Source organism: Triturus cristatus, chromosome 12 (assembly GCF_964204655.1).
Source record: "Triturus cristatus chromosome 12, aTriCri1.1, whole genome shotgun sequence".
Lineage (NCBI taxonomy): Eukaryota > Metazoa > Chordata > Amphibia > Caudata > Salamandridae > Triturus > Triturus cristatus.
Genome location: NC_140595.1, coordinates 92,102,081 through 92,118,294, shown reverse-complemented (window position 1 = coordinate 92,118,294; position 16,214 = coordinate 92,102,081). Strand labels below are relative to the sequence as shown.

Sequence of the window (16,214 nt, the reverse complement as noted above, 5' to 3'; positions counted from 1 at the left end):
TTTTTTTCTTAAATCTGTTTTTATAAATAGTAAATAGCAAAAACAGTGTCAACCAATTTGAGTGAAGAAACAGGCACATGCATGACAGGTTTGATTTGAGAACGCTTAGTCCATATTATCAAACCCCAAAGAAAGGAAAAGAATAAAAACAGAGCAGCCGATAAAACACTTAAAAACTTTAAACTACATATCCAATGAGCCCCAACAGCCCAATGTCTCATCCATTCACAGGGACCACATCGCCCCATATATATATCCATAACATGCCGGAATTGCGTCCTGTCTCTTCCTCCCTGGAGATACCGCAGCAGATTGAACCCTGCGCCCAATGCGATCTCCTTCTACTAATGGATGCATGTGAGAACGTGGGTTTCAGTTGCAGTAACCCCCCCCCCCTTTTTTATTGTTGCCAGACTACGGATACTCTTTGACTTGATGTGCTCTGGGGCCCTGCCAATCAGGACCCCAGGGCCTGTGTTCTTCCCCCAAAACAAAACCCAATTGACAGCTCTGGTAAATGGTACCCCATGTACCCAGGGCACTGTGATCACAGAAGGCTCCTAAGGGCTGCAGCACCAATTGTGACACCCTTAGAGGCCCTGTACCCTGGCACACACACACTGCCTTTGCAGGCTGAGCGTCTGGGTGTAGAACAAAACAAAGAGACGACATGGCACACATCCCTGTGTCCCATGCCCACAAGCCACTGCCCTGGCATACATCAGTCACCCCTCTAGCTGGGTGCCCTATGCCAGTGGTGAGGGTACAGGTGCATGAGCCCTGTACCCCTGCAGTGCCCTGGTCCATTCCTGGGCCCTGTAAGTGCAGTGTTGCCATTAAGAGTATATGGTGCTGGGAGGTTTTTATTACGAACTACACCGCACCATAATGGCTGCACTGAAGACTGGGAAGTTTGGTATCAAACTTCTCAGCACATTAAACCCACACTGATACCAGTGTGGGATTTAATGTAAAATGCACGACAGAGGGCATCTTAGAGATGCCCCCTGAAACTCTACCAACTTCCAGTGACATAAGTGGCTGCGCAGGCTGCCACCACCAAACCGGTTTCTGGACCCCTGGGTCGAGAGCTTGCTGCTCTCGGGGGCCTGAAACAATGCACATCCTGGGACGAGGTGACAAGCCTCCTCCCCCAGAATGGGCAGGGTTCACGAAGAAGCTTCAAAGGCATGCCGCCTTTGTGAGCTTCTCCAGACCACTTGCTGTACTCAGCAACTGGTCCCCACAGGTTCGACCCCCCACTTTGAGCGGGAGACCCGGCGGGAAAAACAAGGTGAGGAAGAGAGGTATGCCCACCTCTGCCAACTCCACCCTTAAGGTGGGGGAGGCGAGGTGAAGCACAACTTCGAGTCCCCGCCATCTTGAGGATGGGGGGACCAAGCCAACAAGGGACAGGCTCCTGCCCCCCTCCCACTGGACAGTGGCAGAATAGGGAGTGTACCCACCTCAGGGAAGGGACCCATTGGTCCCTGCCCTTTACCTACCTGTAACGCCCCTAAATTTAGTGTTCAGGGGCACCCTGAACCTTCCTTCCTCAGATCCAGCAACCATAGGAAAAGAAGAAGAAGAAGGACGAGAAGCCGTGCAGAGCTGACAAGGAGGACGACGCCCACTGACTTGGCCCCAGCCCTACAGGCCTGTCTACCCTTGAACCTGCTCCTGCAAAATCCTGGCGCGGCCAGCAACCTCAAAAACTCCAGAGGACCTGCCTGCATTCACTCTCCAAGCTGGTTCTCCCGTGAACACCGGACGCGTTTGAACTGCAGCTTCTGGTGCCAGCCAGAAAGTGCAAATCCAGCACACTCTGCACCCGCCGAGCCCGGCCTGTGTTTAAGTGAACAAACACCACCCGGCGATCCGGACCCGAGGTCCGGCGACCCCTGACCTGCCCCAAGCCTCCAGACGACGCCTGCAGCCTCAATCCAGGAGACCCCCCTTACCGCGACCAGAGCGGGTAAGAAACCCCGACGTCTAAAGGCATCCCTGCACCCGACGCCCCACGGCCTTGTGTGCCCAACCCAGTGGTGCCTGACCATCCCTCTACATCCCAACTTACCCCTCGAAGTGGTGGTCACTCCTGGAAGATCTTAGTCCCCGAGCCTCCCGTAGAATCTCCATTGAATTCAACAGGGTACCCGACCTCAAAACTGCACCCGGCTGCCCTAGCACCGCTGAGGGTGTCCCTTTGGTGCTAACTTGGTCCCCAACGTGCCCTGAGCCTAACCCTAGGAGCTTTGCTCCCACAATCTTGTGGCCTGCTTGCCAGCAGCCACCAACCAGAGTCCCCCTATCCCCCATAGGATAACATTGGGCTTCAACACTCTGCGCCCGGCCGCCCAAGTGCCGCTGAAGGTGCAACAACAGTGCATCACTGACCCTGGGAGACCCCTGAGTCTAACCCCAGAACCCTAACTCAAAAGACCGATTACTTACCTTGAAACTAATAACTCATTTTTCCTCATAGGATAACATTGACACTTTTTCTCTCAAAAAGTTTCTAAGTGTCGACTTTTGAAAACTGCAAATTTTCCTTTAAAAAAATCAGCCGATTAACCAAAACGCATTTTCTCAACGGTTTTCAGGAAATGTCCCAGTGCTGAATCCAGGATCCAGCACTGAGTAAGAAAAAGTAAAGATAACACAACTTACCTGCTAAATGAATTTCCTCCCATAGGAGAACATTGGTGAGTCTATGTGAAAAAGTTTCTAAGTGTCAACTTTTGAAATACAATAATATTCCTTAAAAATCATACCTTTAACCAAAACGCATTTGCTCACCTGTTTTCAGGAAATGTCCCAGAGTTGAATCTAGGATCCAGTCCCGTGGTTAGAAAAGTAATCTGGAAAGTAATTAACTGCATTTTACTTAAAAAAAGCCCATTCAATTGAATGTACCATACCTGCAATGTGTTGCAAACTGCTTTCTTAAACCTGTAAGCAAAACCAGTACCAGTTATACTGCAATTCTGAACTGTGTTCAAACAAGTCAATTACTACTGCAAAGTATTTATATGCTTACCTGTACCAGGCTTGCTTGGTTCTAGAAATAAAACAGTATATTTTTTTATACAAAACAATTGGCCTAGAGTTCAGTTCTTGAGTGGGTGAGACCATTTGCTGACTGAGTGTGTACATCAAATGCTTTACACTGTCCTCTGATACTGCCTTACTGCTCGACCAAGCTACCACTTTAGAAAGTAAGGTTCTATCTAACTTTAACCTCTGCCAAACCTCTGGAGACTCTTGGACTCTTTACACACTGTACCTCACTTTGGTGCAGTATATATAAAGCCAGTTTCTTACAACGCATTACCTTCTTACAGTGCCTGAGCAGCCCCCCCCCCCCTTTGCTGGCACTCTCCGCCAGACTCACGCCGGTGACGCTTCCCATTCCCGTTTCCCTGGATTCATCTTACCGGATTTATTCATACTCCCGATGCAAATTCAGAACGGATACCTGAGCTCTGGCCTTTATTCCTTCTGGTCTGGAAGCAGGCAACTTTTAGGCTGTAACCTAAAACTGTAACCTGGACCCGATGATGGCCTAATACTCTATAAAGGCCGAAACACCGTCAACTTTTACAGCGTAATTTACGGCGCCTTCCTCGCGTTGCCCAGAAGAATTAATCTGCTTTTAATGTATCAAATTTATGGACATCATTAAGAGTACACTGTATATACCACTTGTTTTTTTGCGCCCTTCTTCCCGCTGTATAAACCCCTTCATGTGTCGCTAGCGCCGTTCACCTTCTCACGAGCACTTGTGCACAGTATAGTACAGGTTACATGACATTTAATGTAACACAATGCAATTATTATTGTTTCATTTGACCGTATCACCAAATGTGAAAAGTTTTTTCTCAATCATACGTCTCCTGGTCTCTTGCCTCACTGCTCCCCTTCCCTTGTTCATGGCAATTTATTGTGCTCCTTTGTAAATGATTTACTACACAAAACTCTTTTGAGACACTGTTGTATGTAATACATTAAATACCCTGGTCTCTACAGGGTTTATAGGTAACCTCCTGCAGTTTGTTATTACGTTAATTTCTAGGAGGCACCTTCCCACTCTGTGTACTCTGACTATTTGTATGCTAGTGGTCGGGGATCTTGCAAAATAGATGCGAAGATGCTTTCCCCAAGTTTGAAAACACCCTTCTTCAGATTATGGATGCAAATCTTCTCTCTCCTGGATATGTTCTCAAGATCCTTTAAGTGCCCTGTAGCACCTTGATTTAGCTTCCAAGTGTGCACAATTGGCTCAGTTTATATCTAATTGCTTTTCAGCAGCTTCCACTTTATTAGTTATGGCTTGAATGTCCGATTTTACCTCAGATAGTAATTTCCCCAGATCTGGTTTTAAGGCTTCCACCACTGCTTTTTCAAGGTTTGATTTCAGTTCTGAGACACAGGCCGACAGGTACTCTTTGGTTAAAAGGACTGGTTGACTCCGTGGTCATGGTCGCGGTTTCAAGATGGCTTTATACAGGCTTCTCTCTAGTCAGGAACTTTGCAATTCCCTCTGCAAATTTGCTTGTTTCATTTGGGCATGGGCGATGCGGCGTAAACATTATAGTAAATATCAATTGCCGATAGGCACCCGACCCCAGTAGCAAAGCCTCATTGTGGATTATTACTCCCCTCTCCCACCCTCCAGCAGCTGTAGCACTATCAATTGCATGCAGACTTGTCAGGAGGCCTGTCTGGAACAGACGAAGGTATGCATAAGGGTTCCCCACTCTCCAGTATCCAAGAACCTTTGCAGAGCCAGACTTCGCACAACATGCTGCTCTCGCCCTCTCCCTGTTCCCGTCAGCTGCTGCAACTCTGACGAGACTTCGGATCGGTTCACCCCTTCAATGATAAACTCTTGTCACTGAGAAGCTCCATTGGCACGACATTGGCAGAGGAGCTCGAGTTGACATCTCTATCCAATTTCGTGGCCATGAGGTAGCCCAAGGGTCCGCCCAGCCCCGTTCAGCACTATAGGCAGCGGTGGCTTCACATGGTCGGGCGGGGACTGTTGTTCAGTGCTGGTTAGGGGAGATGAATTTTGGAGACTGAAGTTCTCTATCTTTGTTACATGGGAGATTGACAAGTCCATTACTGACGGCTGTGCTTAATGATAATCTTAGGTGAACCTATGTTCTCTCCTAGGTGCTAGAGCCACCTTTTGTGTCTTTTGCCTTTTACAAGTGTTTTTTTGGAGCGGGAAGGTTGGATGCCAGCACAGGGAAGTATGGCGGGTGATTAAAGAAATGCTCATTTATGAGGAATCCGACATAGTCGGGCGCCTTTAAATGAGGATTTCTATTGTAATTTTTCCAGTTCAATACCATCAGAATTTCGTCCAGTGCCATAATACTTGTATCACCAATCTTGTTTTGTTGTATAGTTATAGATGATTTTCTACTTTGTCCCAATTTGATAGATCCCCAAGTCACGCTAATGGTTGTGGCGCTGCCCCCAAATGCCAAGACACAGCTATTTTATATACATTTCTTTTGAATAGTGTTCTATGGAGCGTGGAGGGGATCGGCTCATGCTCAACTCCTGTATCGTTACCATGAATACTTTACAGTGTTTTGTTGATAATATAGTTATATGTAGAAGGGTGCTACTACTTTTCTTCCATCTTCTTATATGATGGAACACACAGGTCATATCTCTTTGTAGCAGCCATGTTCATGAACAGTATGTACATCAGATAATAGAATTTTTCCTTCTCTGTTTTTTTAGTACCAACTTAATAAGACATGGAAATCAGGTACATATATATTTGCTACATCATTCAAAAAAGTTATTTTGCTTTCTGTACCATGCACTGGCATCACGCATTCTAAGCCTGGGACAGCAAGAAGCAAGCTCACGTCCCAAGAGACATCACGTCAGCAAAGATTCATGAACCTTAGCCAAAGTGACTACCACCTCCACCTATTTCACCAAGGAAGAGAAGAAAGCAATTCTCAATTCCTTCTGGTGTGAGGCTTTTCAAGAAATGAGGGTCTTTTTCCTCAACAAATTGTGGTACATGCCTTCAAATAGTGTATTTTACAAAAGTATTTACTCACGAACCTGCTAAAAGGCTGTAGGTTTCGAAGGTACATTGAGGAGATATACTATTAATATCAAACATGCCTGACCCTCCCTATAGATATCAGGCACTCACCCACCCAAAGAAAATGCTGAGAAAATAGTAAACCTCTCAGCACAATTTCCCTGAAAGCAAACTGTGTCACATGCACTTCAGAAAATGCCAGTTCACAAGCACTATTATTTTTTTCACAGTATCTTTCCTAACTTCTATATTTCGTTTCCGAGTACTTTTTCCATTCAGTCTCTTCCAAAAACATTGTTTCTCAGTCATTTGTAATGATAGAAAATCTCCTTGGAAGAGATTGGGTGGAAAAATACACTTCTGATATTGGCAAATTTAACAGGCGCATTAAGCAGTGCTAGTGTTCACATTAAGGGCCATATGTAGGTAACCTAGAAATACCGATTCCTAAATACCGCATTTTACCGAATCGGTATTTAGAAATCGGTATTTCCTATGTACCTAATTTTTCGGTAACTCTTACCGATTCGGTAAAAATCGGTAAATGTTTACAGATTCTACAATACCAACCGGTATTTCCGAACCGGTATTTACCGATTCGGTAAATACCGATTAGGTATTTACCGATTCGGTAAATACAGATTCGGAATTAACCGAATCGGTAATTCAAATGAACAGCAATTGAGGAATCAGCCAATCCTGTGCAAACCACACCCCACCCAAACAGGAAGTGGCCACACCCAGGCAGGTGCACACAATCAGCAGACTCTGGAGAGGCTGGGACTGCAGAGGAGAGCAACAGAGCCAGTGCCTGAACTTGCACAGGAAATCTGACACAATGGCAAGCCAGGACACAGAGAGAGATGGAGGGGAAAGGAAGAGGAAACTCAAATTCAGTCCAAAGGAACTGCAGGTACTTGTGGAGGAGGTGGTGAAGCAGCACAATAAGCTGTTTGGAAAGCAGTCCCTGCAAGTGGCTGAATCAGAGAAGAGAAGGATCTGGCTTGAAATCCAGGCGCAGGTAAATGCCATCGGAGTGACCCCCCGGGACATTGAGGTGCTGAAGAAGCGGTGGTACGACATCCGTATCATCACAAAGAGGAAGATGGCTGATCTGAAGAAAGAGGCCAGCCGGACAGGAGGAGGAAGGAACAGGGCACCTGCCCTGACTGAACTTGAGGAGCTCGTGGAGTCCACGATTGAGCCCGAAAGTGTCGTTGGGATTGGGAATGCAGACAGCTCTGCCAGAGCTGCTACCAAACAAGGTAAGACGCATGTACAGCATTGTGCCCCCCCTTCCCCTATCCCAAATCCCCAATTGGGGATCCCACTCCAGTACAGGTGTTTGTGCATACCAGCAATGCATTATGGGAGATGTAGTCTGTGAAACCCCTATCATGACAAGATTCGCACATAACAACAAGGCATGTGACAGACATAAGCGATAAGCAGGCAGAGGACAATGAGATAGTGATGCAGAAATGTATTATGATGTTAGCAATGCAGGGCTGCAGGTACACTGAGCTGATGTTGATTTTCTGTCCACAGGCGATACTTCGCGCAGGACTGCTCAGGAGAAGGGAGAGAGGGCACCCCGGACGGACAGCACAGAGAAGGCCACCACGAGTGCTGGGCAGACAACAGCACCACAGCCAGCATCACCACCACAGCCAGCCACGCCACCACAGCCAGCCTCGCCACCACATCCAGCCTCGCCACTCCTGCTGGCCTCACCCGCATCAACACCACCTGCATTGGTCAGGTCTAGGAGGCGTGCAGTTGCCAGACTGCATGTGTCAGAGTCCTCATCAGAAGACTCGAGGGGGGAGGAAACATCCACTGTGCCACTGGATGGTAGCAATGCCGGTTTGCCCTCTGCCTCTGAGGGAGCACACACAGGTGCCAGACGCCGCCGCAGGGCTCTGGTGCGCAGTCCACCTCCACAGGGTGAGAGCCATGGTGTATTCTTAGGGCTGGAGGCCACCATGGTGAAGGTGAAGCGCCTACAAGGCAAGGCAATCCAGTCAGTGAAGCGCCATATGAAGGGCCTCAATGACACAATGGGCAACATTGACAGGGGCATAAGCTCAATGGCTGAGGGCATGAGGGAGATGGCTGCGGGCATGCGGGACATGTCCCAGTCAGTCATGCTGCTGTGCACAAAAATCGATGAGGACAGAGCAGCACGGCGAAGGGAGAGGCAGAAAATTGATCACCACACAAGGGCAGTGAACCGCCTAGCAACTGCCACTTCTCTGCTCTGCAGGCGCTCCGTGGCAATGCAGGAGGGCCTTGCGCACAGCAGCAATGATGTTTCCAGGGGGCTGGTGAGGGTGACCAGTGCACCTGAGGTGCTGCTTACAAGCCACTCTGCCACCACTGGTGCTGTGTATGCTGGGGACTGCGAGGACACCACCAGTAGGAGCAGCATTATCCCCCCTGTCACAGACACACGGAGGAGCATCAGACGGCATGGGCTGCCACTGGTCCCACAGCCAGTGAGGACACTCAATCACTGGCATCCCGCACTGTAGTGCGTGGGCGCAGACGCTGATGCAGCACACAATTACAGGACACAGTTGGGTGAAGGAGCCCTTGACTTCCAACTAGGGATGTCACCAATTTGTTAGGCCAGTTTTGCCGTTGTTTTGTGGCATAGTGCCGGATAATTAAAACTACGTCATAGCATCCAACTACTGGCTGTGTCCCCTTACTTACTTAGAAGTAGTTGCATGTGATCTCTGCCCGTCTCACTCTCCCATCTGTTGCTGCTGCCACTCCTGCTGCGTTGGGCTCTGGCTCTGCAAACTCATCATCGTTGTCCTCAAAATCTGTTATTTCCACCTCTGTACCTGTCTTTGTGGCAAGGTTGTGCAGCATTGCACAAGTGGCAATGTTCTTGCAGCAGATGATGGGTGTGTACTGGCGTGCGCCTCCGCTTTTGTGGAGGCAGCGGAACCTGCTTTTCAATAGTCCAAACGTGCGCTCCACCACGTTGCGTGTTGATTTGTGTGCCACATTATATCGTCTCTCACTCAGGGTTGATGGGTGTAGGTAGGGAGTGAGGATGAATGACCGCACGGCATATGCACTATCGCCTAGGTGAGTAAGAGAGTACCATTAGTTACATACCTCAATACACATTCATATGCGGTAAGTATTAGGGAGCGTCACAGTGATTTACCTAGCAGGTATCCTTCTCCAAATTCTCCGGCAACCAGGCGTGTGTAGATCCCACTGTTCTGGAAGATGTAGGAGTCGTGGGTGCTCCCAGGAAACTTAGCTACGATATCAGTGATTATGTTGCCTGCCTCGCAGATTACCTGCACATTTATGGAGTGGGTGGACTTTCTGTTCCTGTAGATGTGCTCAGTGGCTGCTGGTGGGCAGATTGCAATGTGTGTGCCATCAATACAGCCTATGACATGCGGGAACTGTGCCATCTGATAAAAGTCTGTCTTTGTTTTCAGCAGTTCAGCCTGTGTGTTTGGGAAGCTAATGTAGTGTTGCATTCTCTGCATCATGGCATCCAGGAACTTCCTGAAGAAACGGGACAGGCAACTCTCGGATACCCCACCTACCGCAGCTATCACCCCCTGGTAACTGCCAGATGCGAGTAGATGTAGGCTACAGAGCACCTGCACATGTGGTGGTATGGCATGCGCCCTTGTTGTTGGATGGTCCAGGAGTGGGTGCAGGTCCCTTATCAGGTCCATGATGGTTTGGGGGTGTAGCCTGTACCTTTCATGTATCTCAGCCTCAGTCTGTTGAAAGAGTGTGATGCGCTGTCTGTAAATGCGTTCCTCCCGTCTCCAAATCCTCAGACCTGCTGCCTGTAGACGTAGGCGCCTTGCAATCACATAAAGAGCCGCCATGGTGTTCACGCTGTTGCATTTTGGGATTGCTTATATGCACTGTGGCTGATTACCGCCTGCTTTCACTCAGTGTTAATTACAGACTCTTAAATACCGAATTTCATGGAATTCGGTAATACCGAATTTACCTACATCTCCTTTCTCGTTTTACCATTTCATATTTACCGAATCGGTAAATATGAATCCGGTAAATATGAATCGGAAATTTAGAATTCGGTAAAGATGAATCGGTATTTACCGATTCATAATTACTGAATTCTTCTTTTTGGACTCCTACATCTCAATTGGCTAAATACCGGTCGGTAACGGGATATTTACCGAATTTCGGCCGTTACCGACCGGTATTTAGCTACCTACGGGTTTACAGATTCAGACAGCGTGCACGATAAGCCAAATATTCAGGCTAGATTCTCAGATGGAAGCCACGATTATCTCTCAAACATTATGTGTGAATATCTATTTGCAAATGCTATTTTGTTTTTTACCATAAACATAATCTAATCAGTTTATGAAAATAAACATGTTTTACTATGTAATACTACTATTTGATTTTGAAAAAATAAACTACATTTCCAAAACAAAAACTATATAATTAAAAACAAAAATGTATTTTTATCCTGAAATACCAGCTTTTCAATAATTGTAGATCCGTTTGGTGCCCAAACTTCAGTTTGTCATTTTCATCAAGTATTCATAATTGCCATCAAATATGGATATTTTCTGTCTTGCATCACAATTTGTCCCCATGTCATTCTAAATTCATACATTATGTGCTAAGAATTACCATTAAACCAGGGTAAACATATATGGAAAGGCACTGTCAGGCCATGAAGACAGTCCTAATATGTTAAGACCTCAAAATTATTATGCCAGGGACTAGCAGTAAATTAGAGGTGGGCACCATCATACAATGGATGCCACACTACACCGAAAATTATTACCATTATGTGAGGGCCAACTTTCTACCATGTGTTAGCACCATCATGAAATGGACACCCAAAATGTTCACATTAAATACCACCATTATGGCATGACAAGCATTTATCCAACTTGAGAACAAACCCAAAGAACAGTTCCACTGTACTATTTCCAATTTTGCCCAATACCTCCAGCATTATATTACATATTGTGTGTGTCATCATCACACCGTGGCATAGTGGTACAAAAATACCTGATATCAACAGTTATTCCAACTTGCCATCCTCTGGTTCGAGTTCCCCACTTCCCCCTAGATCATGCCTATCTGCATTCCTGGCTCACACTACACAGTAGGACTTGTGCAGTCCCCCAATGTGATTGACAAACGTGTCAATGACAATGTTTGAGGGGCATGGTGATTTAATGTGAGGTCAATCACACCGCAAACGTGTGACGCAAGGCTAGTCATTGATAATGAAATGCCAACAAACATCACTTTGGTGGACAGACGCGGGCTGCATTTTCAATCTTGGCAATGGCTAGACAGAATGCTTCTCTTAAGGCCCACCTTGCACGCTCATAATATTTTTGCTCTGTTCAGTTCTTGGGGTCAATATTCTCTAAAGTGTAAATTCAATGCAAGTTTTATCAAGCACATGAATATTTTTCAAATTAAAAAATTAAGTTCAAGAGTGTAAAATCACTGCACATATTGAAAATGTTTGCCTTAACCATCATTTATGTATACAAGTAAAGGTTTCCTAAGTTGTGCTGCAAACCCGAAGAGAAGCCTTCTCTCCAGTAATAGGCAATTTCAAACTATGCCCTTGACCAGCGGGTGCTGCTTTCAGTACACTGCATATTTTTCATGCAAAAATGGGATTGTTGCAGTACAGCTATAATTTAAGGCTCTACCCCTTTAAAAGAATGTGCATTCATGGTCTAACCACCAAACTCTAGCACATCTGATGAACCAAGTGTTTACTGCTGACCCAGCAGGAATACCCAACTTGTTTTCTTTTTCCCCATCATTATGAGACTCTAGTTCCCACCTGCAGTTTTCGGCATGAGACGCCACACAGGAGTTACTTAACTCACTGGACCATAAAGTGTCTCAGCCTACAATGGATGGAAGATTTACGCACCAGGAGCCATTAAGAAAGGACCTACAGTGATTTCAACTTCATTGTGTTCTGCACTTTTTCACGCTGGGAAGACCAATTCGGCTAACACGACATACAGATAAAACACCAACACAAGCCTTGAAGAAACCACGGATGGGACGAAACGCGTTGGGTATGACAAATAAAAGAAGACGTTAAAAAAAATAAAAAAAGATCATGAATAAAGAAATCAACTTTTAAAGAAAAACCACCATTTAGTCTGTGCATAATGTGACTTGGTTGCAATCAATCCGATAATTTTGCCTAATTGTTTTGCATATTATAAGTATTGGGTGCCGAGTCATTTGTGTTAGGTAAATAATCTCCTGTGAGGAAGATTAAGATGATTGGTCTTCCAGACTTGTGCACCACTGTATCTTGATTATAACCTCAATCCACTGTAGTGATAGGTATGATATAGTCTTGCCTCAGATTCTATGTAAATCACTTGAGGTTCTGCATTTGTGTAATGCCCGCCTACAGGATAAAATAGCATTACGCAGTTCTACATAATGGTTCTTTTTTTGTAGATTCAGACTCAAATCCTTTTTAAATACATCTTAGATAGAATATTGTCCAGCATTCTCTGTTGTGCAATTAACATAATCAGTAAAGTCGTGGATTGTCCATCCTTCCACATTTTGGCAAATTAGTCTATAGGGAATTTGGCTCAAAACTGAAAAGGCCAGTGCTTCTCGAAGACTCCATTAGCTAGGCCAGCCTGGGTTGCAATCACTCGAGATGCATGCATTTTTAGACACATTTCTTGCCACAAAAAAAGGGTACATTTGCAGTGCCTTCAACGAGAATGGTTTACAAGAACCAACAAACACTTTGGAACAACTGTTAGCCAAGCATAGCTGCCAGCTCAGAAAGTACCCAACATCTCTTATTTAGCTGTACAACTGAATAAAAACATATACTGGAAATTACCACAATCATTAGCCCAAATGGCATTGTACGCTACTCCTGTATATCAAATCTATTCGCACAAATAACACAGTGAAAAACTGTGACTCCGAAAAGGACAACAACTGGATCACAAACTACAAGAAAATTATGGCACCTATATGCATGATAATACCATTATAGTATGAAGAATCTCGTAACTCGAGTAGATAATAACCTAGCATCCATATTTGACATTTGCACAAATGATCTGCATGAGAATGACATTACGGATGCATGCCACTGCATGTAAACAACATGACAAACTGCAAACCTTATTATGTAGTATCAAGAGTAGAGCGTTCTGTCCACAAAGCATTTCAGCGCCTCATCACTGGTAGTAAGCGCTATAGGAATAAAACACCATACCATCTCATCTGCACCTACTTTTCTCCTCCTCAGAGTCAAACTTCTGTTGAAGAGTGTCATCGACCCTCCGAAAGTAGCCCACGGTTTTGGGGTCCAGCCTAGGTGGGTATTTCTCATTAGTTCCTTTCTGGTCTTTTGAGGGGCTCTCTTCTGGGTGCTCCTGCACAGGATTCTGCTCCTCCCCAGCTTCCTCTTCGCTTGGATCCACGGAAAACTGGGTTGTTTTTGCCAGCTTAATTTTTTTCCCTTTCTTATTAGATTTACTCTCTGTCTTCCTGCAGTCTTTCTCCAGAGAATGTCCTGCTTCTGATGACAGCTTCTTTTTTGCCTTTCGCTCCTGTTTCTTTTCAGCTCCCATTATCATCTTTACTTTGCCTGTAACCCTTTGGTGGAAAGAGAAAAGTTTTTGATGAAAGAGAAAGGTTTTTGATGGATCAGAAGAACAGAGAAAAACGGCATGACAGGTAAAAACTCTGCAACAACTGATGAGTGTGGGTGTCTGAATTTGCAGAAATGTACCCCTGAAACTCTCTCCTGCTGCATTTTGACTTCGAAATTGTTTATTTAATGTTCGGGGAAGAACCTAAAATCTAGCCATGCTATCCCTGGGCACGAAGCTATGAATATTCAACGACAACTTGTCTGCATTTGGCCACATACCCATCTCCTAACTGTTTCATAACACCCTAAAGCTCTAAAAGGACATCTATTAGCTCAACCACTATTAAAAAAGTTACCAAATAGAAAAGACAAACCAAAAAAGATTTTAAAAAAACACAAACATTCATCTAGCCTCGTTGCCTCGGGCATCACATGCGGTAACTCTAATGGAAAATCTCCAAGTCAGTTTGCAAAGTCAACATCAGTTTTTAATTCGTTTAAATTCAAATTCCAATACAACACGTGAGTTGTAACCTCTGCAATCATGTGCATTTCTGGTCAAAACCCGAGAGCTAATATCCATCCCACAGGGGTTAACTCTGGGGTCCAAAGGCACGAATACGCGTATAGAAACCGCAGCTACCCCATCCTAAAATCCCTGCATACAGCCCCCTTCACCCCGCCACAAAAAAAAAGAAAATCGGCTTCCAAGTCACTCAATCCCCAGACATATGGTCAGATCTGCACATCCGTGTGCCCTAAAAGGGAAATCTTTAAAAAATGTTCAATTACCTCGTGCTCAAGTTTCGATTAAAGGCTATTAAACACGTGAAGTCCAGGCTAAGCAATCGTACAGCTAAACTTACAATGATTGACAGCACAGGGACGCTACTCGCGCAGGCACCATACAACTCTGTGATTGGTTAGAAAGTATGACCCGCCCCGGAATGCACGACCTAACTGCTCCGGAAGCGCTTGTCCGGACATCCCCCTGGAAGTTATCGTGCAGATCTTGATTGCATGTTTTGTATACGCTGTTTCTGGGGGCTGGGGAGAGGTTTCGGATAAAAAGAGATTTTATTATTTAACTGTTGGAAATGGATAAACACAGGCTCTGTCCACTTTTGATTTAAAACACAATTGCATGGAAAGGGAGATGCAATCAATGGCAACTAGATATGTTATTGCCAACCATGTGAGCCAGTCTTCTATTTTTCCAGCCAAACTGTAGTATAGATTTAGTGGGGGGGGGGGGGGGGGGGCGTCTGCTGCTTTTTAGGAAGTGGAGGACTGCCATTCAGTGTCAAAGCACTGTGCTCATCATATACATACTGGTGATTGGTGTATACATGATTGGCTGATTCGAGTTAGCTTTAAGTTTCTTGTCTTGGGGTAAGACATATACCCAGGGCATGTAGCTCGAATGCTCCTCCGTTGGCCTGCAGCATGGTTGTGCCATCCACGGATGTAGCTCATCGATCGTGCCACAGGTTTACCCCAGTGGGACCTGTGTGCGCAGGTTACTGTTGCTTGGCGTGGCATTTAAAAAGCTATGTGCCAAGGTTCTGCATGTCTTTTCCTGTATCGGTCTTATGAAGAGGTAGGGTATGTGCGCGTGTGTGTTACATGCAAGGGTCATGAATGGCACCAGGTGGTGTGTTCAGTACGACGGGGCCTGTTTCGCGCATTGCATTAGCATGGTGGAATGTAGAGAAAGGCTATTGAGCTGGATTTCCTACGGGCAGAATAGTAGCAGTATAGTATTTGATATTGATGAGTTCGTAATGGCAAATCCTCTCCGATAGTGCAAGTGGATTCAACATTACATGTGTGGAAATGCCACTTTGGGAAAGTGGGTAGACTTGTGGTGGCTGGAGCTTGTCAGGCTCCAGGAACGGGACTATCACTTGGTGGATTTCACATGGACGTTGCTGGTCGACAGCTAAGTGCCAACTGTCGTGGCCTGGGTCCCAGGACCGGTTGGCTGACCGGTCAGCTGGCCTCCTTTCGATGAGATCCAAGGGACACAAAGGATCTTCCCATTTCCAGAAGATTGTAAGGACTGCGTAGGGTGCAGGGGAAACGTGTAGAAGTGATTGTCGGTTAGGAGAAAGACTGTCCTGATGTACACCATCGTCACACTGTGCAGAGGAGTGTGCTCCTAAAGATTTGCCACCACCTAAGGTGGCGGGACGTGAGTAGTACAGGGAAAGCTTGCGGAGTCTGAGGGACCCGTGGCTGCAACCAGGGGACCTGTGCTAGCTTTCACTCTGGAGCGTGTGGTGTCCGAGGGGTGTTGGAGGACCTGAGCTGAGACTATCTTTGACCTTCAGATCAGGAGAACAACAGTGCTTGACATCTTGGCCTCCGTCGCTGGCTGGCTGTCCCTGGACCCATACCACAATGTACTTTGTTGTGGAGAACAAAATGCCTTGTGGGGCACCTATGGCTGGCTGTCAGGAGCTACGGAAGCTTGCACCT

At 45.9% G+C, this 16,214-nt stretch overlaps 1 protein-coding gene across 1 annotated transcript in view; it reads right to left on the bottom strand.

Moving 5' to 3' along the window:
- NOP9 (NOP9 nucleolar protein) overlaps nt 1-14,629 on the bottom strand; it is a 29,824-nt gene extending 15,195 nt beyond the window's left edge. Inside the window, exons 1-2 of the mRNA XM_085639341.1 lie at nt 14,526-14,629; nt 13,371-13,735 (exon numbers count right to left, since the gene is read on the bottom strand). Of these exons, the coding sequence (XP_085495467.1) occupies nt 13,371-13,716 (346 nt within the window). The 5' untranslated portion in view covers nt 13,717-13,735; nt 14,526-14,629. The remainder of the gene's footprint in view (nt 1-13,370; nt 13,736-14,525) is intronic.
- Nucleotides 14,630-16,214: the final 1,585 nt, after the last annotated feature.